General features: G+C 40.8%; 3 protein-coding genes across 3 annotated transcripts in view; 1 reads left to right on the forward strand and 2 right to left on the reverse strand.

Annotated features, from left to right (window-relative positions):
• ASIP (agouti signaling protein) overlaps nt 1-1,349 on the reverse strand; it is a 161,679-nt gene extending 160,330 nt beyond the window's left edge. The window contains exon 1 of the mRNA XM_047854206.1: nt 1,332-1,349. The gene's annotated coding sequence lies outside the window, so the exon portion shown is untranslated. The remainder of the gene's footprint in view (nt 1-1,331) is intronic.
• Nucleotides 1,350-2,471: 1,122 nt separating this feature from the next.
• EIF2S2 (eukaryotic translation initiation factor 2 subunit beta) lies at nt 2,472-20,611 on the forward strand. Its single transcript, XM_047851421.1, has 9 exons — nt 2,472-2,629; nt 8,374-8,551; nt 9,724-9,827; nt 13,657-13,792; nt 14,693-14,793; nt 15,356-15,504; nt 17,478-17,534; nt 19,486-19,571; nt 20,142-20,611. The coding sequence occupies exons 1-9, from the start codon at nt 2,615-2,617 to the stop codon at nt 20,315-20,317; spliced, it is 1,002 nt and encodes a 333-aa protein (XP_047707377.1). The 5' UTR covers nt 2,472-2,614; the 3' UTR covers nt 20,318-20,611.
• RALY (RALY heterogeneous nuclear ribonucleoprotein) overlaps nt 18,953-23,577 on the reverse strand; it is a 96,109-nt gene continuing 91,484 nt past the window's right edge. The window contains exon 10 of the transcript XR_007150702.1: nt 18,953-22,148. The gene's annotated coding sequence lies outside the window, so the exon portion shown is untranslated. The remainder of the gene's footprint in view (nt 22,149-23,577) is intronic.

Consider the following 23,577-nt stretch of genomic DNA (forward strand, 5'->3'; position numbering starts at 1 on the left):
CCACTGACATGATGGAGGCCAGGGATATTGGTAAACATCCTATTATGCACAGAACTCCCAACAACAAAGAATTATCTGGCCCTAAGGAGGCTGCAGTGCCTCCTCAGTCATCTTCAGCTACTGCAGCCTCCATAGGGATGCCGATTCTCAGGATGGTAAAGGGGCAGCTGCTGACATCAGATTGTCTGGACTTGGATCCCCAGGTTCCCTCTTTTGCTGGCTGTGATTTTGGACTAATCAGTGCCATGAAAGCACAGTTTCCTCATTCAAAAAAAGGGGCTAATAAAGTGTTCTCATAAGCTGTAAACTCCTTAGAGGCAGTGACCTAATTTTACCTGCCAAGCTTAGATTAGGGACTAGCATCCAATGCAGAGTACTAAATGTCTATGGATTGTCTCACATGGTTGTTTTGAGGCCTAAAGTAGAACACATGTATTAAGTGATATGCAGCACAGTGAAAAGGAGAAAAGCAACCCCTGATAGTGGGAATTAGGCTGGTACCATAAACTGGGATGTGCTGCCCCGTTGAACATAAACAATTTTATAGACCACCAAAATCGGACAAAGCCACTCTGGTCAGGATGAATTAAAACAAAAACAAAAACACTCCATAATCATGTCTAAATACAAACAAACAAACAAACAAACAAAGAACATTGTCCCAATCACATATGCACACAAAAAACAAATCTCCCTGTCTTGGCTAACAGGAGGGACTGCTTCATAACCAATCATAGTTTCAGCTTCTCTTGGCTCTTCTCCCTTTTTAAATAAGAATTATTAAAATACCCCATCATAGAAGTACCACCACCTCAAAACAGTAACCAATCTAGACAGAAGGCCTGCTTCCTTGAAACACTCCTTGAAGTTACCTAACACAAGCCCATATATAAATTTTTTTTTCCGGGACCTTCTTCCTGAGTGTCCCCATCCTTCGTGGTGTGTCTCCCTCCTCTCAAGGAGACAATAAGCCCAATTTTGTTCAACGATAGCTGTGTTCTCAGTGGTCTTTGGCTGGAGGGCACTGACAATGGTGAGAGCTCTTTACAAGGTAACCACTTTTAGGGCACCTGGGTGGCTCAGTCGGTTGAGCCTCTGACTTTTGATTTTGGCTCAGGTCACAAACTCACAGTTGGTGGGCTCAAGTGCCTGGTCAGGCTCCACATTGGGAGCATGCCTGGAACTCTCTTTTCTTTCTCTCTCTCCCCTTGGCCCCTCCCCTGCTCATTCTTTCCCTCACTCAAAATAAACAAACAAACAAACAAACAAACAGGTTTTTTGTTTTGTTTTGTTTGCTATTATTATGCCTCAAGGGGAATTGCATGACGCACCCACAGCGTTCAAGCAGGGATTTCATAAATAAGTATTTTCAGGATTCCTGACAGACTGCTAGCGGGCTGTTTCTTTTAGGGGACATCTCTCAAGACTACATGAGGAGAGACTTTTGGTTTTGGACCTCCCAAGTTGAAATCTAGCCTGTTGTTAGGTTAAATTTCTCCTTAAGCAGGGACGCCTCTCAGTCGGTTAAGTCTCCACTCTTGGTTTCAGCTCAGGTCATGATCTCACAGTTCGTGGGTTCGGAGCCCCACGGCGGGACCCACGCTATCAGCACGAAGTCTGGTTGGGATCCTCTCTATGCCCCTCTGCCCCATCCCTGCTCATGTTCTCCTCTCTCTCTCAAAATAAATAAACTTAAAAGAAATCCCACTAAGTAAAACCTCTTAATTTTTTTTTAAAAAAATGTCTATTCATTTTTGAGAGAGAGAGAGAGAGAGAGAGAGAGAGAGAGAGAGAGAGAGAGAGAGAGAGACAGCGCGCGAGCAGGGGAGGGGCAGGGAGAGAGGGAGACACAGAATCCCAAGCGGGCTCCAGGCTCTTAACTGCCAGCACAGAGCCCCCATGTGGGGCTCGAACATGCTAACCACGACTTCGTGACCGGACCCAAGGCCCACGGACCCAAGTCCCACGCTTTACCGAGTGAGCCACCCAGGCGGCCCTAGTAAAAGCTCCTCAGTGAGGTGCGCGCTTCTAGCACCAATGAGTCCCTCAAACGTTAGAACACCTCGAGGGCGCATAGTGGAGGTAGTAGCAAGGCAACTAAAACCCTAACGGGCTCATATTATTGAGCTCTCACCTCCTACCCTAACCTAGGACAAATGGCCCCGAATTCACTTGACAAGCCGTGCAGAACCTCGCAGAAACCTCTGCGCTGCGAAAGACTAAGGTAAGAGCAGCCACCTACAAGAACCAATCTCCCAGCAAGGTTCCTCAGACGTAGCAAAAGCGCACGGATCGCGGGACTGCCGTGCCTCAAGTGCCCGCCTCTTCCAGGCGGACTACAAGTCCCGGCTTGCCTGGCGCCACGCCGTCGCCTGGTAACTCGCGCCAGACGGAGCGCTCCAGGTTGGCCCCGCGGCGCGCCTGCGCTTTGGCAGGTTCTGCGCAGGCGTATTTCCAACGCTTGGGAGGAGAGGGCGGGGTGTCGTTCCCTTTCGCTGATGCAAGAGCCTAGTGCGGTGGTGGGAGAAGTGTCGGCCGGAGCAACGCTGCCACTGGGGCCTGGGGCTGACCCGTCCGACTTCCCGTCTGTGCCGAGCCCACTCGAGCTGCCGCCATGTCCGGGGATGAGGTGAGGGCCTGAGCCTGGCTCTAGGGCTAAGGACTGAGGCAGGGAGCCCAACCCACCCCAGTGTGGGAGACCGGGCCTGCGGCCTAGTAGCCGGCCGCCGCCATGTGGAGCAGCCGGGCCTAGGCGGCCGGGAGCGGTAGAGCCAGTGAGGACTTCGGAGCCGCGGGCCTGGCCGCGTCCGGCTTTCCTCAGGGCGGCGGCGCCGAGGCCTGCGTCCTTTCGTTGGCCGGCGTTTCCAGAATTGAGAGCTCGTTGAGTCGCCGTCCCAGAAGGGGGCCTGGGTAATGCCCCGAAAGAACGAGATTGAGGCTGGCGACCCCTGCATTCCTTTCGGTTTGACACTGGGGCACCAACTCTCCTCGCTGGGCGCCAGGCGTTTTGAGAGGAGCCTTCCTCAGCTCCGACGGAGCGCCCTCGTTGAAAACTTTGCAGGCTGGCTTGTCCTGGCCGGTGTCCGCCCTCATGCTCATAATGAGCATTATTTCTTAAAAAGACCGAGGGGTGAGGGAGATAGGACGAGAGGGAAAGATCCTTCAGCCTCAGTAAGTGACTGACCTCGGAAAGTTTTAGGGCGGGAGTCCCTGAGCCTTCCTGAACGGAGAGCTCTGAGACGTGAGCGGGAAAATCCGGCTGCAAAGCTGGCTGGGTCGTTTTCTCCCGTCGTGCTTGTACCTCAGCAAATTTTCTCAAATCCATTTTAGCCAGGTTGGTTCCAGTTCATTTAAAATCAAACGGCTTATGATGAAATTTGATTTTAAGTTCTGTCAGTAGGCATTGATCTATAGACAGAGAGAGACAATTGTCAGTAGGGGGGGAAAGCTACGGCTTACCGGCCAGGTCTCCCCGCCAAAAGCAATGCTCTTGAATTTATAATTCACTTTATAAATATTGGGGTGCTTGGCCTCTAGCGCCTTGGAGAGGAGTTAGAGGAAAAAATCGAGGCTTCCTCGAGCGTTGGTGTTTTAGGTAGACCCTGAACGATGCCGAGAATTTCCACAAGTAGTGGAAAGGCCTGATCACAGGGTAAAGGAGTGGTTGAGAAGGCAAGTACATGTAATCACAGAAAGAATATTCTGCAATTTGTTTAAGGTTGATCCCCTTGAAATATAGTGGTGGCTAATTCACAGAAGGATTTGGAGACCAAAATAAGGAATTTTGATTTTATTCTGGAGGGGACTCCAATCTCGCATTTGATTTTCCCAAAAACCTTGTAAGATTGTATCATTGTTATGCCCATTTTAGAGATGAGAGAACAGAGGCTTAGAGAGTTGTATGATGTCCATGATTAAATAGTAACTGGTGGAACCAGTAGTAGAATTCCAGATCTATGCAATATTACCTCCATCTAGATAACTAACAGGCTCTTGGTCTGTTAGGAGAGAAAACTGAGAGTCTAAATGAAGTAGGTGGTTCTTGCTTGGAGGTCATGCTCTGACTACTTTATTTCAAAAGTTCTGAGAGTAGCAGCGTGATGCTTTTTTTCTACCCATATTCTAAGCTTCTCATAACCTTTAACAGTGCCTGTGTAGTACTGTGGGGTACTATTCTGTGTATGGGTTTTATGGTAAAGTACTCACAAGTGTTGTAAGGGAGGTAGATCTACTAGTTGTTACAGGAGGTAGAAGAAATAGGGCCATTTCAACATAGCGAGTTGGGGAGCTGGAGGATTCAGCTTTAACAGTGGGATCCGGTTTTGAAGGAAGTGGAATGTGAATACATTATTGAAGGGTGAGCAGGATTTTATCAAGCAGAAATGGCAGAACCAGCATTCCTACAGAAGGCTTTGGAAGCCAATAAAGTATTAAGCAGCTTAGCAACTTCACAGGTCTGCCAGTCCAACTACATTTTATAGGCAGGAAACAAGGGCGTAGGGAGGTTAACTTGCCCAAGATCACACAGCAAGTTAGTGGGACTAGAACCTCTCAGCCTTTGGCTTCCACTCTGGAGGTATGTGCAGGATCTGATTCCTCTAGTACTGTCGACTAGATAAATACTCTTAGACCAGCCCTTAACTTTGGACTACTTTACAGACTTGTGAGGATCAGGTTAAAATTTGTACATGGAAATGATTTATAACTGCCAGGGACTCCCCAAGAGTAGAATTCCTGGGCTAGGATAGAGGGTTAAAGAACCTACTATTAAAATTTTTTTTCCTCTTTTCTTCACATTTCTTTTTCTTTAAACACTTTATTGATGTATAATTGACATAAAACAAACTGCACACGTTTCTTTCTAAGCCTGGTAATTAGGCCAGAAACTCACTGATATATAACCTTTACCCTGATAAAGCAGTGTTCTAGAATTATGGGGTGCTACCTAGTAAGGAAAAATTCCCTAATCTGCAGGCATTCATTGTTTTTCACACCTTTTTTTAAAAAAAGTGCTGTCTTGGGGCGCCTGGGTGGCGCAGTCGGTTAAGCGTCCGACTTCAGCCAGGTCACGATCTCGCGGTCCGGGAGTTCGAGCCCCGCGTCGGGCTCTGGGCTGATGGCTCAAAGCCTGGAGCCTGTTTACGATTCTGTGTCTCCCTCTCTCTCTGCCCCTCCCCCGTTCATGCTCTGTCTCTCTCTGTCCCAAAAATAAATAAATGTTGAAAAAAATTTTTTTTTTTTAAAAAAGTGCTGTCAGTAGCAAAGATTACAGCTTATTAGTAGGCCCCATTCACGAAGTATCAGAACCATTGGGTTTTCACACAACATGGTAGGATGTTTTTACAAAAGAAGCTTTAAACTAAAAAAAAAAAAAAGTTTCTGGTTAAAAATGGATGTGTGTTGTACAAAGTTTACAAAACAGAAGAATACAAAAAATTAAAATTTTCCAGGATCCTGTCACCCAGACATGACAGTGCTTAGCTTTTGTTCTCACCTTGCTTCTCTAGGTTCTTTTGTAACTAACATTTGTCCCCTGGGTGTGATGTGGTCATAAAGTTAGCATCTTGGGTAAATTCTGTTGGATGAGAGTAGGTTACCACTTTCATGAAGCATTTTAGGCTATTATCAGCGTAAATTTTTGCTGGTATCCCTTTTCCTTACCTCCAGCCCAACCCAGGAAGTTGCAAGTAGGAAACTTTTTGAAAGCTTTGTTGTGGGCTTAAAAAAAAACCAAAAAACTCAAGAGATTCTGTGGTTTTCCATAAGTGCACTGTCAGCAACTATTTGCTGCTTGAAGCCAAACTAGTCTCATAAAACATTTTGAATGTAATAATTTGTAAGTCAGACATGAAAATCTTAAAAAAGAAAAAAAAAACAAAGACTTTTTCACTTCAGGGCTGACCTGGCCTTATATTTTGGGGTAGTCCTTCTCTGGGCACTACTTTGGGATCCCTAGTTTCCTTATTTTTAAAATCGACTTTGCTAGGTGGTGGGAGTATAATGAGGCAGTGAGTATGTGTCTTAAACATCCAGAGACAGTAATTGAGAGAGATGGTAATTATTTCAGTGTATTATTTCCTGTATGTTTATTACTCTTTACAAGGCTACAACCAAACTGTTTCCCTGTAGACTTAAGTACAAATGTTTTTCATAGGATAAGAAAACTGTAAGGCTGCACTGATTTGAGAATCCCTCAAATCTTTGGTCTATTTTGTTGGATAATAAAGGCTAATTAATATTCCAGAGAACTTGATACTTGAAAAAAATGCAGTAAATTGTAAGCCCTGCCAGACATCCAAATTTTTAGTGCCTAGATTGCTGTCTTTTTGCCAAACCTCCATATTTCAGTAATGAGGATAAACTAGATAACCTCCCTGGAATAGATTGCAACACTCCATGTAGGGTGACTCAAGGCCTGATGGATCAGCAGTGGGGAACTTCCTCCTGTTCTGTCTTCTTTCTTTTTTTTTTTTCAAAGTTTAATAAGTAATGTCCTTCAGACTGACTGCATTTCAGAATTATTCATTTGCTATACAATTAAATCTTTTGTGAAAGTAAAAGAGGAAGTCTTTGAAAGAAGGCTGTATCAATTTCCAGAATGTCTTTTTTTTTTTTAATTTTTTTTTTCAACGTTTATTTATTTTTGGGACAGAGAGAGACAGAGCATGAACGGGGGAGGGGCAGAGAGAGAGGGAGACACAGAATCGGAAACAGGCTCCAGGCTCTGAGCCATCAGCCCAGAGCCCGACGCGGGGCTCGAACTCACGGACCGCGAGATCGTGACCTGGCTGAAGTCGGACGCTTAACCGACTGCGCCACCCAGGCGCCCCTCCAGAATGTCTTGAAGATCCTTCTCTATTGGGTGAAGACAGTAACTACCCTACCTCATTACAAACTTTAGTTTGATTTCAGTGTAGCTCAATTTCTCTAATGTACTTGGGTACATTAGAATCAGTTTTTGGGATTTTGAGTTTTATGATGTCTTAGAAATTTGATCACCCTGAATTGATGAAATTTGAGTGATAGGAATCAAGAGATACCATGCTTTGTGAACCATGAAACGTTGTATAAATTCTAATAATTGCTAACATTTATTGAGTACTTTTGTGTCAGGCACTGTGCCAAGTGTTTAAATATATATGAACATATTTATGTAAATTTGTGAGGTTCGGTTTTGCTTCTGCTACTGATTTCCATTTTACATCTGAAGCATGGAGAGGTCAAGAACTTACCTGGAGTAACACAAGTACCAGTGAGAGTCAGGATTTTAATTCAATCAGTTGGACTCCAGACCTGTGCATTTGTTTAGAGAGGTGGGGGAGGGACAGAGAAAGCAGGCTCCACACTGTCAGCATGGAGCGGGGCTCTAACCCATGAACAGTGAGATCAGGACCTGAGTCCGAAATCAAGAGTCAGACGTGCAACTGAGTGAGCCACTCAGGCACCCCCCAAACCTGTGCTTTTAAATGCTCCACTAAAGTGTTCCAGAAGCTCATTGGGCAAAATGCTAAATTTAAGCATGGTAGAATTTGGACAAAGATTGGTAAGGGACCTAGAGAAAAATTATTTGGGATTTGAATCCAATTCTACTTGACTTCAAAGACCTCTTTCCACTCTACCAGGCATCTCCCCTATATGTTCTTAAACTGTTGTGTCTAAAATAATGATCTGTATTTTTTCCCAAGTGATCAGTGTACACAAATCATCTAAAACAAGTTATAAATTAGTTTTTCACTTATTCTCTAGTAGACATTAGATTTAAAATGACCTAAGAAAACTTTGAATGTTCTAGAAACAAAAAGCAAAGTAAAAGGTTGTATGGAAGTTTTTCTTACTCAGATAGAGATTAGCTATAGGAAAGGCTGCTGATGGATTTTTATAAAGGTTTATCTGAACTTGGAGGGGAAAACAGTTTTTTTTTTAAATCAGGTCAAGTCTGGTATAGCAACCCCAGGTTACAGCCTTAAATAAAACATATATAACCTGCCTAGGCATTGGTTTTCTTCTCCAAAAAATGGGGGGCATAGAATAGGTTATTTCTACGGTCCCTTCCCTAAGTTCCATGATGCATTTATAGTCTCCAAATTTGCTCATGAATTTTAAAAGTGAAGTTACTGTATCTTGTGACAGTTTACGTAAAGGCAGGTGCACATGTTTCAGAATCCCACCTCCACCCCTATTTAATAATACAAGGAAGGTTGGATGGACTTTGTGTGTGTAAAATCCTCTCTCCCTCCCTCCCTCCCTCTCTCTCTCTCTCAAAAATAAATAAACATTTTTAAAAGTTTAAAAAAAAGAAAATACAACATGTTTGGAATGTATCATTAAAAAAACAATCATTTAGTTCCTTTTTCTTTATTGTCTTTTAAACAGATGATTTTTGATCCTACTATGAGCAAGAAGAAAAAGAAGAAGAAGAAGCCTTTTATGTTAGATGAGGAAGGGGATGCCCAGACAGAAGAAACCCAGCCCTCAGAAACAAAAGAAGTAGAACCAGAGCCCACTGAGGACAGAGATGTAGAAGCCGATGAAGAGGACAGTAGGAAAAAAGGTAAGTGGTAGATATGAAAGAGTCACTGTTGTCTTCTGAGACCTTGTTCTCTTCCATCAGTGTTTCTTTTTTTTTTTTTTTTTTTTTTTTTTTTTTTACATACAGTGACCTCTCAGCCTGATAAGGTTGTTCCAGTGAAGTTGAGGCTATCAACAGGCCATGTACACTGGATCTTGCCAGATTTCTGATAAACTTGTTCCAGAGAAATTGCTACTGAATCCACAACTTGTAGAAATGACAAAACCTCATCATTCCAGGCCTGGTTTTTCCAGTCTAACCTGTCAAGTCTCTTCTCCGATGATTTTAATTGTGGTTGTATTTGAGTGTAGGCAAAAAGATTTAGGGCCTGATAGTTTTGTGTCTTAGCAAGTCTGAAAATGTATAGAAGAGATTAAAATTATAACCTAAAATGTTTGGATTTAGATATCAGCACTATTTATTCCCTCTTGCACACTGACATAGACACCATTTGACTACTAGAAATAAATGATTCTGTAAATAAAATTTACGTCTGCTGAACATAAGACACTGCTAGTGATGGGGACACCTGACATTTATTGAGCATCTCCTATGTGCTAAGTAAGCATCTTTTACATGTTTAAAACAAACTTGAAAAGTAAAGCATTCTCATAATAAGACAAAACAAATTCATAAATAGCTCCATGAAAAACTTTGTAGTAGAGGGATCCTAAAATATTCCTAGTGTACAAGAGGGCAGGGCAAATGGAAAACTGATTGAATAAACCCATTATTTACTCACTAATAATGGATAAAGTTTACTAAGAAGTGGAAATAATTAGTTGGGCTGGAACCAAGGATTAAAGTAAGGGAGATGAGAGGGTAGACAGAAATGGAGAGAGAAAACTAGAGAGCTTTGAAAATTGTGTTAGAACCCTGACTTTGCCTTGGGAACAATGAGGCACAATATGGTTAGATTACTAAATAAATGTTCCCAACATGGTCCCCTAACCGGGTTTTTCCTACAGAGCTTTGACTTGACCTGCCATTGTGTTTTCCAGAATCATAATCTTTGTGGTTGTAGAGAGACCACTGTACTAATACTCGATCTCCATTCTGATGACTAATTAATAGCTAAAATGTTGGTTTAACTCTGATGCTATGCCTTCTGCTAGTTATTAATAATTTTTAATCTCAATTGTCTGTCTTTTTAGATGCTTCTGATGATTTAGATGACTTGAACTTCTTTAATCAGAAGAAAAAGAAGAAAAAAACAAAAAAGATATTTGATATTGATGAAGCTGAAGAAGGTGTAAAGGTAGTATTGCTTTCTTATTGAAGGTAAAATTTGACCTCTCGAAAGGTTGCTAATGACTGATGTTTCCCTCCCTTTGTCTTGTCTCTTACCAGCTTTGCTTTTGTTATTAAGTACTTGAATCACTGTTGAGGTCATTTTCTTGGGATTTGGTCTGACTAGGTGTCTTAAAGGGATTATGGTTTAAAGGAATATAAATTTAGGTTTTACACATTGTATTGTGTGCCATTAAGGTGGTTACAAGCCCCTTGTCATTAACCACACTGAAATTGGCTAAGGAAGAGATATTTCTGTAAGAGAAATCCTATGGAGTATATATTCCTATGGTTTCTTCTGTTAAACTTTTGGTAGCATGTTGAAGATACACAAACTTATGTGTGTGCCTCTGAGCAGCAAAAAATGAACCCCAGCTTGTGATGGTTGGTGGCTGATGATCATATGGCCTATAGGAGAACAGGAGCACTGAGCCTGGTTTTATGGGGTTCTCTGATCTTGTAGGGACATGAGGCCCTATAATTGTCTTGTTACTGGATCAGTTTCCAATGTAAATACTTCAAAACTCTTTTGTACAGGGATAGGTAAATGTATGAGTAGGGGGGTAAATAAGAGGGTGGATCAGGAAGGAGATGAAAGTCTGTTATTCCTTCACTTAGAGCTACTATTTTATTCCTTCTTTCCTTCCTTCCTTCCTTCCTTCCTTCCTTCCTTCCTTCCTTCCTTTGAGAGAGAGGGCAAAGAGAGAGAGAATCTTAAACAGGCTCCATGCCCAACATGGAGCCCAATGTGGGGCTCAGTTTCACAACTCTGAGATCATGACCTGAACCAAAATTAAGAGGCACCCCTGGAGCTACTATTTTAGACTGTCCAGGAATCTTGAGCAGAGTCCACACATCTATTTTAAAAAATTCCAGGATAGTAGCAATTTTATGTATATACAAGTGAGAAGGAGCAAGCATGAGAACACATGCACATGTACTAAGTGTCCTATTTTATGCCTTCTACCCCAATTTTTCTTTGGTTTGCTTGAACTGAAGTAAATAAGGTATATCCCACATATAACAAAGAAATGTATACAGTAATTCATTCAGTTTTAGAAATAGTGCCATAATATTGATAACTTGGTTAATTCAGCAAATATGCATTGGTAATTACAGGGAGTCAGGCTAATTGCTAGAGTACTGAAATGAACAAGATATTTTTCCTATTTTCAGAGATTATTTTAGTTCAGGGATAATTTAGAGTCCTTTAGAACAAGATGATTTTACCTGGATTCATCTATTCTCTCCCTGTCTGAGGATTCTCTTCTCTTCCTACTATTGTAAGGAAATTGAGAAAGAAATGTTCAGATTATACTGAATAAATGAGGTTTAAATATCCTGGGTATCAAGGTGACATATCAGAGATGTGCTACAGAAGGTCTTGGTTAACAAGATTTTTTTGGAGGCATTTCCTCTAGTAGCTTTTGTCCTGAAGAATTGCTTATGAGCTCTATTCTTACTAAGTGCTTGAATACAATTTCCTCTGCTATTGACAAGTCCTAAACATAAGAGCTTGTTTAAAAGTATCCTCATCAGGCCGTCAAATACTAAAGTGTTTTTAAGATATTGGGTCACTCTTCTGAATTTTTAGACCATCACATGACTTTAGAAAAATACTGAAAAACACTGCCATTTTCTGTGTTTCACTGGGTCTTAGCCTCAGTTTGGAAGTAGATCTTACTGGGATGAAATAAATAATAGTATAAGACTAGAAATTGGCTATTGTGTGCTAACTTATGTCAGCATATCCAAGTTTCTCATTTACTGACTGTCATCTCAGAGACTAATACACATGGGCTGATTTGGTCTTTGATGGCCAAATGTGGCATTGAAACTACACAGCTGGGGAAAAAAACCCAGCAAACTACACAGCTGGATTTGGAATCTCAAGGCTGAGCTTCATTTATTTCCAGTTCTTGCAGCTTTTCTGTGAAGATTTATGAAACTATAGTAGCTAATGTCAGTAATTCAGGATGCAGACACACAAAAATAGATGATGATAGGTAATACTGACAGCATACTTCAGGGTAGGAAGCAGGACAAGCTGGTGAAAGGACAGAGGAGATTAGAAGGCTGGAGACTGAGACTGGCCCTTTCTGGGGTGTATATGTCTCATTTCTAGTGCCGTATTTACCTCCATAACTATAGCAGCCAATCTTCGGATAAGTTTTACCTTGTCTCCTTCCATTCATCAGGTGACCCTAATTCTCTGGGTTCTGCCTTTTCCCTCTTTCATGATGTCATCTATTGAAATGATGTCCAAAGACCTCTTTACAGTTTGGTGCCAGGCTGACTGTGGTATAATAAAAATAAATATTTGGTCTTTGTTCCCAGTTCTTGGCACACAGCTCCTAAAACCCTTGTCATCTCTGCAGTTACAAAAGTGTCTTTTGAGATGACTAGGGGAGTTCATGGATAGCTTCAGGATGGGGGCTGGTTGTCAGAAAGATCAAGCCATGATTAGAGAATTGGAAATTTCACACACACACCTACTCCTCCAGGAAAAGGGGCTGGAGATGAGTCAGTCACCAGTGGACAATGATTTAATTAATCCTGCCTACATAATAAAACTTCCATAAAAACCCTTCAACAGTGGGGGTTGGAGAGCATCAGGGTTAATGGACACATGGGCTGTTGGGAGAATGATATAACCAGGGAAGTTTCTGCACCTATCTCCCTCCCTGCTGTTCTTGCTCTGTGCACTTTTCCATTTGGCTGTTACTGAATTATATCCTTTATAATAAACTGGTAATGGTTATGTGAAGTGCTTTTCTGGATTCTGTGAGTCATCATAGCAAATTATTAAATGGGGTGGAGGGGTGTTGTAAATTTGTAGTCTTGTCGGACTATGTGGGCAAAACATGGGGACCCTATCCTTGCATTTGCCTCTGAAGTAAGGACAGTCTTGGACTGAGCCATTAAACCTATGGAGTCTTATCGTTGAGCCCGTATAGTGTCAGAATTGAATTGAATCATAGGCCACCTAGTTAATGTCAGAGAGTTGGAGAATTACTGTGGAAAACAATATGTATTTGGTGTTAGGAGGAAAAAAAACCCCTCCCAGTGATTGCATCAAAATACTTAGAAACTTCCTTAAAATACTCCTGAATACTCCTTTTCCTGCTAAAGATTGTTAATCAGAAGATTAGGAGTCTTTTAAAGATTCTCAGGTGTTTATGACAGTGGCCTGGTTTGGAAATATGGGCAATAATTGTAAGATCTCCAGGCTGATGGATAAAAGAAAGGAAAAGGTCCCACAGAAGTGTCTTAAAGAGGGGTACCTGGCTGGCTCAGTCAGAAAAACATGTGACTCTTCAACTCGGGGTTGTGAATTCAAGGCCCACGTTGTGCGTGGAGCCAACTTTTAAAAAAGTGTCTTAGACAATTTCTAGTTTAAATGACAAAGACTCTCTGAGCCAGTTTGGCCCACCTGTGAGGGACATTTCTTTTTATTATTATTTTTTTTAATGTTTTTATTTATGTTTGAGACAGAGACAGAGCATGAGCAAGGGAGAAGCAGAGAGAGAGGGAGACACAGAATCTGAAGCAGGCTCCAGGCTCTGAGCTGTCAGCACAGAGCCCAATGTGGGGCTCAGACTCACGGACTGTGAGATCATGACCTGAGCTGAAGTTGGACGCTTAACCAATTGAGCCACCCAGGCGCCCCAAGACATTTCTTATCTATCACTTCAGTTGTGAATATTTTATTTTTTCCTCCAAAATGATGCCAGCCCGTATCATTTAAAAAAATAGTCCTAGTATCAAAATGTTGAGACTCTTACTTAATTTCTCAGGATCTTAAGATTGAAAGTGACATCCAAGAAGCAGCTGAACCAGAGGATGACCTTGACATTATGCTTGGCAATAAAAAGAAGAAAAAGAAGAATGTTAAGTTCCCAGATGAGGATGAAATACTAGAGAAAGATGAAGGTAATATTGGGGCTCAGCAGCTCATTTCTGTTCTACTCAAGACTTTAACCTAGTGTCTTGGTCCCTTTTTATTATTTCCTGTTCCTTCCACTGCCTGGAAGCTAAAAGGAAAGAGTATCTAACTTGATAATGACTGTTAAAGATTTCATGGGGGAAGAATTTGGTAGTTGTGATTACAATGAAGACATGCTGATTAAGACTATTGGGAAAATCACTGTAACTGGATTTTTTTTTTTTTTTAATTTTTTTTTTTTTTTAACGTTTATTTATTTTTGAGACAGAGAGAGACAGAGCATGAACAGGGGAGGGGCAGAGAGAGAGGGAGACACAGAATCTGAAACAGGCTCCAGGCTCTGAGCTGTCAGCACAGAGCCCGACGCGGGGCTTGAACTCACGGACCGTGAGATCATGACCTGAGCCGAAGTCCAACGCTTAACCGACCAAGCCACCCAGGCGCCCCTGTAACTGGATTTTAAATAGTTTAAAAATTATTATTTTTTGTTAAAAGTGCTGTTTTATTAATTCTAAGTACTAAAGTCTTTAGAGAACTTGAGTATAGTCAGCAGATGGGTTTTTATGGATGTGGATGTTTCTTAAGTGCTTCAGAACAGCTGGACTTTTTTCCTCTCATTATCCTAGTGCATTATTTTCTCTTGTGTTTGTTATATCAGGAAATAATTTGGTATGTCTGTTATCACAAATTCTAATTGGAGTGGTCTGTTAATGAAAGTTGTAACATCCCTGTCTTTAAGAAATGACAGGTTGTTTCTAATCCTTGATGCTTTTATGCTTTCTGTGGGAGGGAAGACAAATGTCTTTGAAGCTTTCATTTCTCTAGATCTGTCCCCCCTCACTTTGTTACTGCCTACCCCTCATTCTTACAGTCTTTGTTATCTATAGCTTTAGAAGATGAAGACAGCAAAAAAGATGATGGTATCTCCTTCAGTAACCAGACAGGACCTGCTTGGGCAGGCTCAGAAAGAGACTACACATATGAGGAGGTAAGACAAATTCTGTTAAGAAAAAGGGCTAAGATGTTACGAAGAGCAAGATATTTATACTGAATTGGAATGGCCGTTGAAGAACAGACAGTGAAACAGACCTAGAGAGGTCACACAATCAGTGCACAGTGTTGCCTGATGCCCTCATATGGGGCAGCTACCCAGAGTTTGGCAGTCATTATGGTATTCACTGTTCCAACTGAATCCATGAACTTCTGAGGACATGGAGCCCCTTGGACTTGGGGGAAGAGTAAAGGAAGGGGTGACGAGTTTTGGGGCCAGAGTAAGTCTGGAATTCACTTGTTGCGGCTTTCCTGAATCTTTTCTATATATCATACTCTCTCCTATAGAAGCTGCAGAATTAGTAGGGTCTCATTCTTCATTTAACTGTGAACAGGTTGTTGCTCAGCATCCATAAGGGATGAGTCTTGCTCTCATGTAGTGATGCGTGTGTGTGTTTAGTAAAAAGTGATGTTTGTTTTGAAGTAAAACAGTGACTCAAGTGGGAACTTTATATTCCTATTAATAAGCATGTACATGAATACCAATTGTTTCTCTATAGCTATTGAATCGAGTATTCAACATCATGAGGGAAAAGAATCCAGATATGGTTGCTGGAGAGAAAAGGAAATTTGTCATGAAACCTCCACAGGTTGTCCGAGTAGGAACAAAGAAAACCTCTTTTGTCAACTTTACAGATATCTGTAAACTGTAAGTTGGTTAATGGAGAGTCTCCACCCCAAATACCAGATTCTCAGAGGAGTATATGTTAAATGTTTTTATTGTGCACTTTGTTGCAGGTAGAAAGAATGTCGGGGTTGGTTTGAGGGAGGTCACCGTTCAAGTCTGTCCTATCCATAGATATTTCAGTTCATAGGTCTCAGAGCTTGTTTTATTAGGCATCCAGAGGTGAGAGACCCATGAGAGTGGATCCTAACTATAGAATGAAAAGGGAGGAGGCTGAATGTAGTCCTCAGACAGGAACCTGGGGAGCCCAGGGAGGTGGAAAGGCTCATCAGGCTGGGGTAGGTCTTACAAACAGGTGCAAGAATGAGCTCTGGGAAAGCAGCTGAATTTGATGTGCTTCTTTCTTGGATGGCCGTTGCCAAGACACGATCAGTGAGATTTTAGATTTCTTAATTACCATCACATTCCATGTGTATTTCAACGCCAGGTCACTGTCCCACAGCTCAACTGCATCTCTTCTGAGAGGCTTCTTAGGGCAACCAATCTTATCCATTTACTGTTTGTTATTCAGTTTCATAAATGATACATGCTTATTGCAGATAAAAGGCAAAACAATGATGGACAGAAAAGAGAATAATCTCTAAAAATTCTACTACCCAGAGATAATCACTGGTTTTCATTATACACATTACTTAAAAGATTTTAGACTTTTTTTGCTGATGACAACAGTAGTATATTTTTATTTTAGAAAACTAGAAAACATAGACATGCAAGAAAATGAAAAATCATCTGTAAGTTCACCATTAAGAGATCATAGTTTAATACTTTTATGTTTAGCTAGTTTTGTGCATGTAGTTATTTTTAAATAAATTGGTGTCATACTGGTTTTTAATCTTTTTTTCTCTTAGTATATCAAAACATTTACCCATGTCATTAAACTGTCTTCATAAATGTTTTTAGTAGCTACACAACATACTCTAACAGCTCTTAGGTGGATACAGTTGCTTCCGTGTTTCCATGATCAGCAAAGCTTCAGGAAACATTCTGATACATGTATCTTGACAATAACTCAGAATATAGCCTTAGGGCAAAAGTTCCCAAAATGGAATTGCTGAGTTAAAAAGAATGGATATTTTTTATGGCAAACATTGACAAATTGCTTTCTAATAAGCTTGTACCAATTTATACTCCCACTAGCAATGTAGGAGCTTACCTGTTTTGTTGTATTTTCACCAACCCTCACTACTTTAAAATTGTAATAACTTTAAAATTGTAATAGTAGTACCTGGTTTGGAACAAGTTCAAAGAATGCCAAGTGAATAGAATTAAAAGTTAAAATACTGACTGGCATTGCTCTGTACTTTTTCCTATGTGTACTTTTGTTGTTGTTGTTGTTACATAGATAGAATGGATGTATCATTAACTTATTTAACTGCTCCCCAGTTGGTGAATATTTAAACTGTTACCAATTTTTCTACTGTTGTGCTACCATGAAATATTTCCCTCCCAATATATTGTCCCCCCCCCCCCCGCTTTCTTTTAATGAAAAATTTCAAATAGGAAATATATAGAGATTACCATAACAAACACTGAAGTGTCCATTGCCTGGGGTTGGTATATTTTGACACGTTTGCTTCAGATCTTTTTCTTTAAAGAGGGCTGTAGAGTTAAAATTACAGACATCTTTGTATCTCTTTATGATCCCTTCATTTTCCTTCTCAGAAAAAGATGTTAACCTCTAAAGTTGGTGTTTACTTTCCTGTCCATGTTTCCAGACATTTTTTCATATATCTGTATTTATAAATAACATGTTATATGGGCTTTTAAATATAAATAAATGGTATCCTATATATCTTTATTTCAGGGTTTGATGAACTGGTCACTAAAATTCACTGAATAGTTAGGTAATCAGATTAAAACAGTGAACAGGATGGTGTTTTAGACATTTGGTTCCATTTCCAATGAGATAAGGTTTATATATTCCATTTTCTTTTTAGATTACATCGTCAGCCCAAACATCTCCTTGCATTTTTATTGGCTGAATTGGGTACAAGGTAAGAAACTATATTCACATTTATATACAGTTATATATATAGTAGTACTGGATGTTTCAGAGGAACTTCTCCTAACTTGAAAAGGATACATAACACCCTTAGAACATTCACCTGATAATCAGAGGAAATTTTAGGCCAGTGAGGGAAATGATTTCTGAGAGCTTGGCTGCTGAGGAATAGAGAACAGAGTTTTCAGTGGCTCATCTCTACAGGCCTGCTGGTATTCCTGTCATTAACTGGAATTCTTGGGTCTTTTTATGGAGCAAATATTTTTGGAGGAAACGATTTTCTTAAATCAGAATTTATTTTCTAAATTGTTAATATGAAGAAATAGAGCTTTAGAAGTTGATGAGTGGCACAGGAGAAACACTGAAACAGACAGAGCCTTAGTTAGTTATTTCCCTGTCTTCAGGGCTCACCTGTTGAAGGCACCAAGCCAGTCCCTCCCCATTCAGGGAGACCAGAATCCCTGGGAGGCCATCCCAATGAGTGTGACCATAAATACTAAAGATAAGTGATGTAGACTTAAGAGCAGTATGATAATACCAACTCACACATGCTGAGTACCTGCTGTGTGAGAGGCACTGTGCCAAGCACTTTTTTGAGTACTGTCTCAGTCTTTTTAACAGTCTTATGAACTGTAAACAGAAATTAATACCGTCTTACAGGTTTGGAAACCGTTTCATTGAAGTTGTAGTTGGTCACATAGCTAGTTAATATCATAGCCAAGATGGCAAACTCAGCTCTGTCTCTGGAGCTTGAACTCTTAAAAGGCTTACAGAGATAACCAAGGTGTTCTGCTCTCTTCCTACTCAAAACTCTTCTTAAAACCGTTTGATGCAATTGGCTACACTTGCTCTGGGGTTAAGGAGTGGCTTATTTTAACTAGTGGTGGATACGTAGGCTCTGTTGTAGAATTGTGTTTTAAATGTAAATTTGTTACTTTATTTGTAACTTACATAAACTAATGCAGTAAAAGCTATCAGTGGTTTTCTTACTCAGAATAATTTTAGTTTTTGTAGAGGTGGGGTATTAAAACAAGTTGTGACCAGTGAACTTATGGTCAGTGGGCTAAATATTATGGCGTTGTTGAGAAAATTCCATTTCTTTTGACAGTGAATGGAAAAAAAAAATCCTCACATCAAGCATTGGGATCACCGTAGCCTGAGATTAAGGGTTACAATCTGTGGAGGATAATAAGCCTTATAGTTAAAGGAGAATCACAGGAGAGGTTCTTACAAAAGGCAGTTTTATAATGAGATATAAAACAAATGTAAATTTAATGCTACCTGGCTGAATTTTGTTTCACTTTGTGATTTGTAATTTTTAACAAATGTCTAGCCCAGAGCTTTACCAAAAGTGCTTGTCAGCACCTTTTCAGAAAGTTTCTCTTTAAGCACCATTGACAATATGTGGCCTGTGAGTTCAACTGTACTTCTTTATTGGTAACTTTATACAGTTCACACATTCAATGTACAAATGGTTTTTAATATGTTGACATAGTTGAACAACCTTTACCGCCACCCATCTTAGAATATTTTATCAACTATGTGACTGAATCAAAACATTTAGTGCTTAAAATTTTTAGAGATACAACTCCCTATTTTTATATTTATAGACCCCCTCACTGTCCTCACTGTCTAGTACATGGTATACATTCAGTAAAAGTGTTTTTTTTTTGTTGGATGAATAAGCCATCACAGACAGAATCAATTTGTTTTAGACTTAAAGGTTACTAGAGACTTGGTTGGTTGAAATTGGATTTAATGTTAGGAAATATGGGTAGGTCATCAGGCACCAACTACTTAAAAATAAATTTTGAGAAACCAGGTGGTATCGGACTGCTCTAGAACTTATGCCACTGAATATATTTTAAATTCATCAAGTGTATAAAGGTCCTTTGGTTCCTTACAGGAAACAATAATGGAAATATTTTTGCTTTCTCTCATAGTGGTTCTATAGATGGTAATAATCAACTTGTAATCAAAGGAAGATTCCAACAGAAACAGATAGAAAATGTTTTGAGAAGATATATCAGTAAGTGCATAATTCCATCATCTCGCTCTGAAATGTTCTCATCAGGCTGCAGTATTTTGTGGATGAGGGAGAATGATAATGATGGGAAGGTGGGACAGCAAGGTGACTTCTTGGCAGCTGTGTAGCAGGGAGAAGGGTTTGGATTTAAGGCGCAGCAGACCAAGGCTGCTGGTTGGTTGTAGGCTGAAGGCCCAGTCAGAGAAATCTGTTTGCATTCAGGCCTGGCCTGTCTTTATCATCTTCCTAATGACTTAAAGTTGGCAGGTCTGTTCCCACCTAGGTAACCCAGTAAGTTCTGAGTGGCTCTCCTGTAGACAGATCCAGGAGTGGCATCTGGCAAGCACCCCTACCTCCTTGGACATTTGGAGTCTTTCAGCCCATGATTTAGTACCTGAAGTATCACAGCAAACACCTTGTGTCTTTACCCCTAGAATATCTAAGTTTAGCTAAAGTTTTCTTTGGTCTGGGTACCATTTGGGCTTACGTTGTTCTGTGTAGAATATGTTTGAGAGAAGAAACTTCTGGCTCACTGCAGTCAACAGGTAATTCTGTCTGTTGCTTTTTCTGCAGAGGAATACGTTACCTGTCACACATGCCGATCACCGGACACAATCCTGCAAAAGGACACCCGACTCTATTTCTTACAGTGCGAAACTTGTCATTCTCGATGCTCTGTTGCCAGCATCAAGACCGGCTTCCAGGCTGTCACAGGCAAGCGAGCACAGCTCCGTGCCAAAGCTAACTAATTGGCTAACCACCACTGATTTTCCAAGTGTGTTGTGGAGATTTGGCTGGACAGGTTTACCATCAAAGTGGATATATCATTGTATTAAATACAAGATAGAAAAGCTGCCAAGTTTTTTGGCTTGTGGCTGGTTGGTCTGAAATCTTTGCAAGATGCCGATGCTCAAGCTGTTGACCTACTCATTGCCTACTTTAACAACTGTCAGAAAAACATGATGGGGTAAGGCGGTGCTTTTTTAAAATCGTTCATAGACTTATGTAAAATGCAAGATAAATTAAAGTTATTATAACAGTGATTCTTTCAACTTGGTTTGTCCTTCAGTTTTCTATAAAAACTGTGCTTAAAATGAATTTAGCAAAAACAGTTTATGCCTGGGCTCCAGTGAGGGCTCTATAGTCTCATCCTGTGAAACTGGAGATTGGTAGGTGCTTCAGCTGGGCAGCCATTTTTCTTCTCAACTTCTCTGGAGATAAAGCTTCACACGAGAGAGGGTGGCTGGAGCATGAGATCTGGGAGGACAGCCTGTTTTCAGTGTCAGGGGACGATTTCATAGATTTGAATTCTTCTCATGTGAGGATTATTGCTACCGCCTGACTGCCAAATCCTCCTGCTGTTACCATATGAAGGAATACAAGGTGCAAGGTACTCTCCCCCTCAGAATTCCCTTTCTTATTGACCACTAAGAAGATCTTAGAAACCTAGCCTTTAAGTATGATAACTGGCACATGGAGAAAAAACCCTAGTTGGGAATCTATTGGTGAGGAAGCAGCGTGGCATGTACTGTACAGAGAACTTGAGTCTGACCTATGACCCTAGGGAAAGCTTTTCTTTTTCCTCCCTAACTTGTGTTCTGGGTTTGAAAAAGGCCCACTACAAATGTTTTTCTATTTTGTATATTAACAGTAGCTTTTTGGTGTGACCATGAGAAACCAAGAGGTGATGCTGCCTGTGTGGTGTTTTTGGTGCCTCCAGTTCCGCCTTCTAAGCATTTGGCCGAACGGTTATTTCTCCATTCAGCACAGGGAGAAAGATCCCTTCACGTGTCTGTGATCTGTCTTGCACACACTTCAGAGGATAAGGGCATATCGCTGTTCCTCACGCTCTTGTTGCCAGACTCCTAAGTGGCCCCAGGAGCAGTCACTCAGCCCTGAATGTCTTACCCATGTTTTTAATCACTGTGACCTTTAAAGTACAGGCCAAGTGTTGTAAAACATCTTGGCCATGAAGTGGTGGAGGGAGGAGAGTATTTCCTCGACTCAATAGGTCCCAGGGAAACCACACACTGGCTGAGCTGCCACCACTGCCCTGATGAACTCAACTGTTTATGATGCCATCTTCCTTATTTTGTATCTATGCCCACATAGTTCCCAATGTCGGATGTTACTGCGTGAATAAAGCAAGGATGAGTGCCTCTTGTGTAATTAGCGCTCCATTGCTTTTGTGTGTGTATATATGTGTTTAATTCATTTATTTACTTTAGTGGGACCCCTTAGAGAAGATAAGATTTTACAGTTTTACCTGTGGGGCAGTTATATTTGCAGTTTCAACCCAATTTTAACTTCATTCTCAAAACAGTCCCTGGACTAATACTAACCTTTTAAGATTGTTGAATTGAAATGGGATTAACTCTGTATTAACCCATTCAAAACTAAGTTACCCATTCACAGTAGTATCAACTTCATCTCTCTTACCTCACGCTAACCAGCTCAGCAGCAAGGAACCTTCTGTAGGGTGACAAAGCAAAAGGCAACTGAGGGTTTTTGATCAAGATCCACGTTTTGGTTGTGAGAGGGGAACCAGACCACCATCTCCAAAGTGTGTCTTGAGTGTTCCTAATTATGCAAAGGGGGGAAAAAGGGTTCCATTGGTGGTTAAAAAAAGTTTGAGACTAGATGAACAGGTTCCATGACTACCTAGGAAAAGTCTTTAGTATGCTGATAGGTATTTTCATGACAACATAAACGGGCAGTTATATCTCTAGTCTTCAGAAAAACCTTTCTGACTCCATCTTGGCTCATTCCCACCTGCCCACTGCATGTAAAATACTGTTTCTCCTCCCAGCCCACCATAATGTAGGCACCGAGAACAAAGGTTTTTGTTCACTCATGCACCCCTCCCCCAAGTACTGAGAGCCAAGTAGTAGGTGTTCCAATACTTGAATGAGTTTGCTTAAAAGCATAGAATATGCAGACTTTTATAGTCCCTTCTCTCCCCCGCCCCAACATCTTGCAGTCTAAGTGTTCTGGCAGAAAATAACTGCTGGGCTGGACATCTGGAAAGAAATGCTGTTGTGGTATATGAGGCCCAGTCTGACCTGGTTTCCCCCACCCCGATCCTTTGTACTGGCAATTCTAAGGTTTCACATTTGAACAGAATATTGGGTTTTGCATTATGTTTAGAAGTTGGGCTTTGTAGCATGTGGTGTACTTTTTTAATTGAAAAGATGGATTTATAATTAAAAACTTAATCCCCATAATCCTACCAACATAGAACCTTTTAGTACCAAGAACAGTTTTCCAAGTTAGTACAGTTTTCATAATTTTTTAAAGCTGCAAAGAGTTTTCCATGTTCTACCATAGTTTATTAAATTAGTGCTCAGATGATGCGTGTTTGTTAATTCTTGGTAATACTAGGAGCATGAGCTCTGACCAATCTGGAGTGACAGTCCTCTGCCATTGATTATATTCTGTACTCTCATCTATAAAGTATGAAAATGCCTACCTCAAAGATGGTGAGACAGTATATGCCAAGTGCTTAACCCTGTCTGGCACCTGGAACTATTTTCCTTCTGTTGAATACTTCTTAGACTGATTTTCTAGAGTCAATGGGCAGACTTTAGGGTAGCCAAGTGTACAAATCCTGAGAACTGTGGGTATTGCTTCTATTTTTATGGTGATGGTGGGTTTATTGGGCTCCTATTATAGACGCTCTCAGGATGGTTGCCTGTCTCACAGTGATCCTGATAAACCTTTAGCCACAGGTGCATCAAACTCTCCCAACAATGTGCAACAGAGGCATAGTACTTGGAGCTTTGTCACATTAATGGTGCTTTTGAGAAGAAAGGACCAAACTCCTACTGGGTCACCTGTGTCTGTCATGGCTCCTGTCCTTTCAAACCTTCCCTGACAACAAAATATTACCGAGCTCTTCTGATCACTGCCCCTTGATTTAAGCTTGGCTTCTGTTTTATTAATACAACACTGGAAGACCAGCTGTTGTAAAGGCTAAGTATAATGGATATTCAACGTTTGTTTTTTTTTT

This window comes from Prionailurus viverrinus, chromosome A3 (genome assembly GCF_022837055.1).
Source record: "Prionailurus viverrinus isolate Anna chromosome A3, UM_Priviv_1.0, whole genome shotgun sequence".
Taxonomy (NCBI): domain Eukaryota; kingdom Metazoa; phylum Chordata; class Mammalia; order Carnivora; family Felidae; genus Prionailurus; species Prionailurus viverrinus.

Coding starts and splice junctions, on each gene's coding strand:
- EIF2S2 (XM_047851421.1), top strand. Junction 8,552..9,723: donor AGAGGACAGTAGGAAAAAAG/GTAAGTGGTAGA, acceptor CTGTCTTTTTAG/ATGCTTCTGATGATTTAGAT. Junction 17,535..19,485: donor TTGGCTGAATTGGGTACAAG/GTAAGAAACTAT, acceptor TTTCTCTCATAG/TGGTTCTATAGATGGTAATA.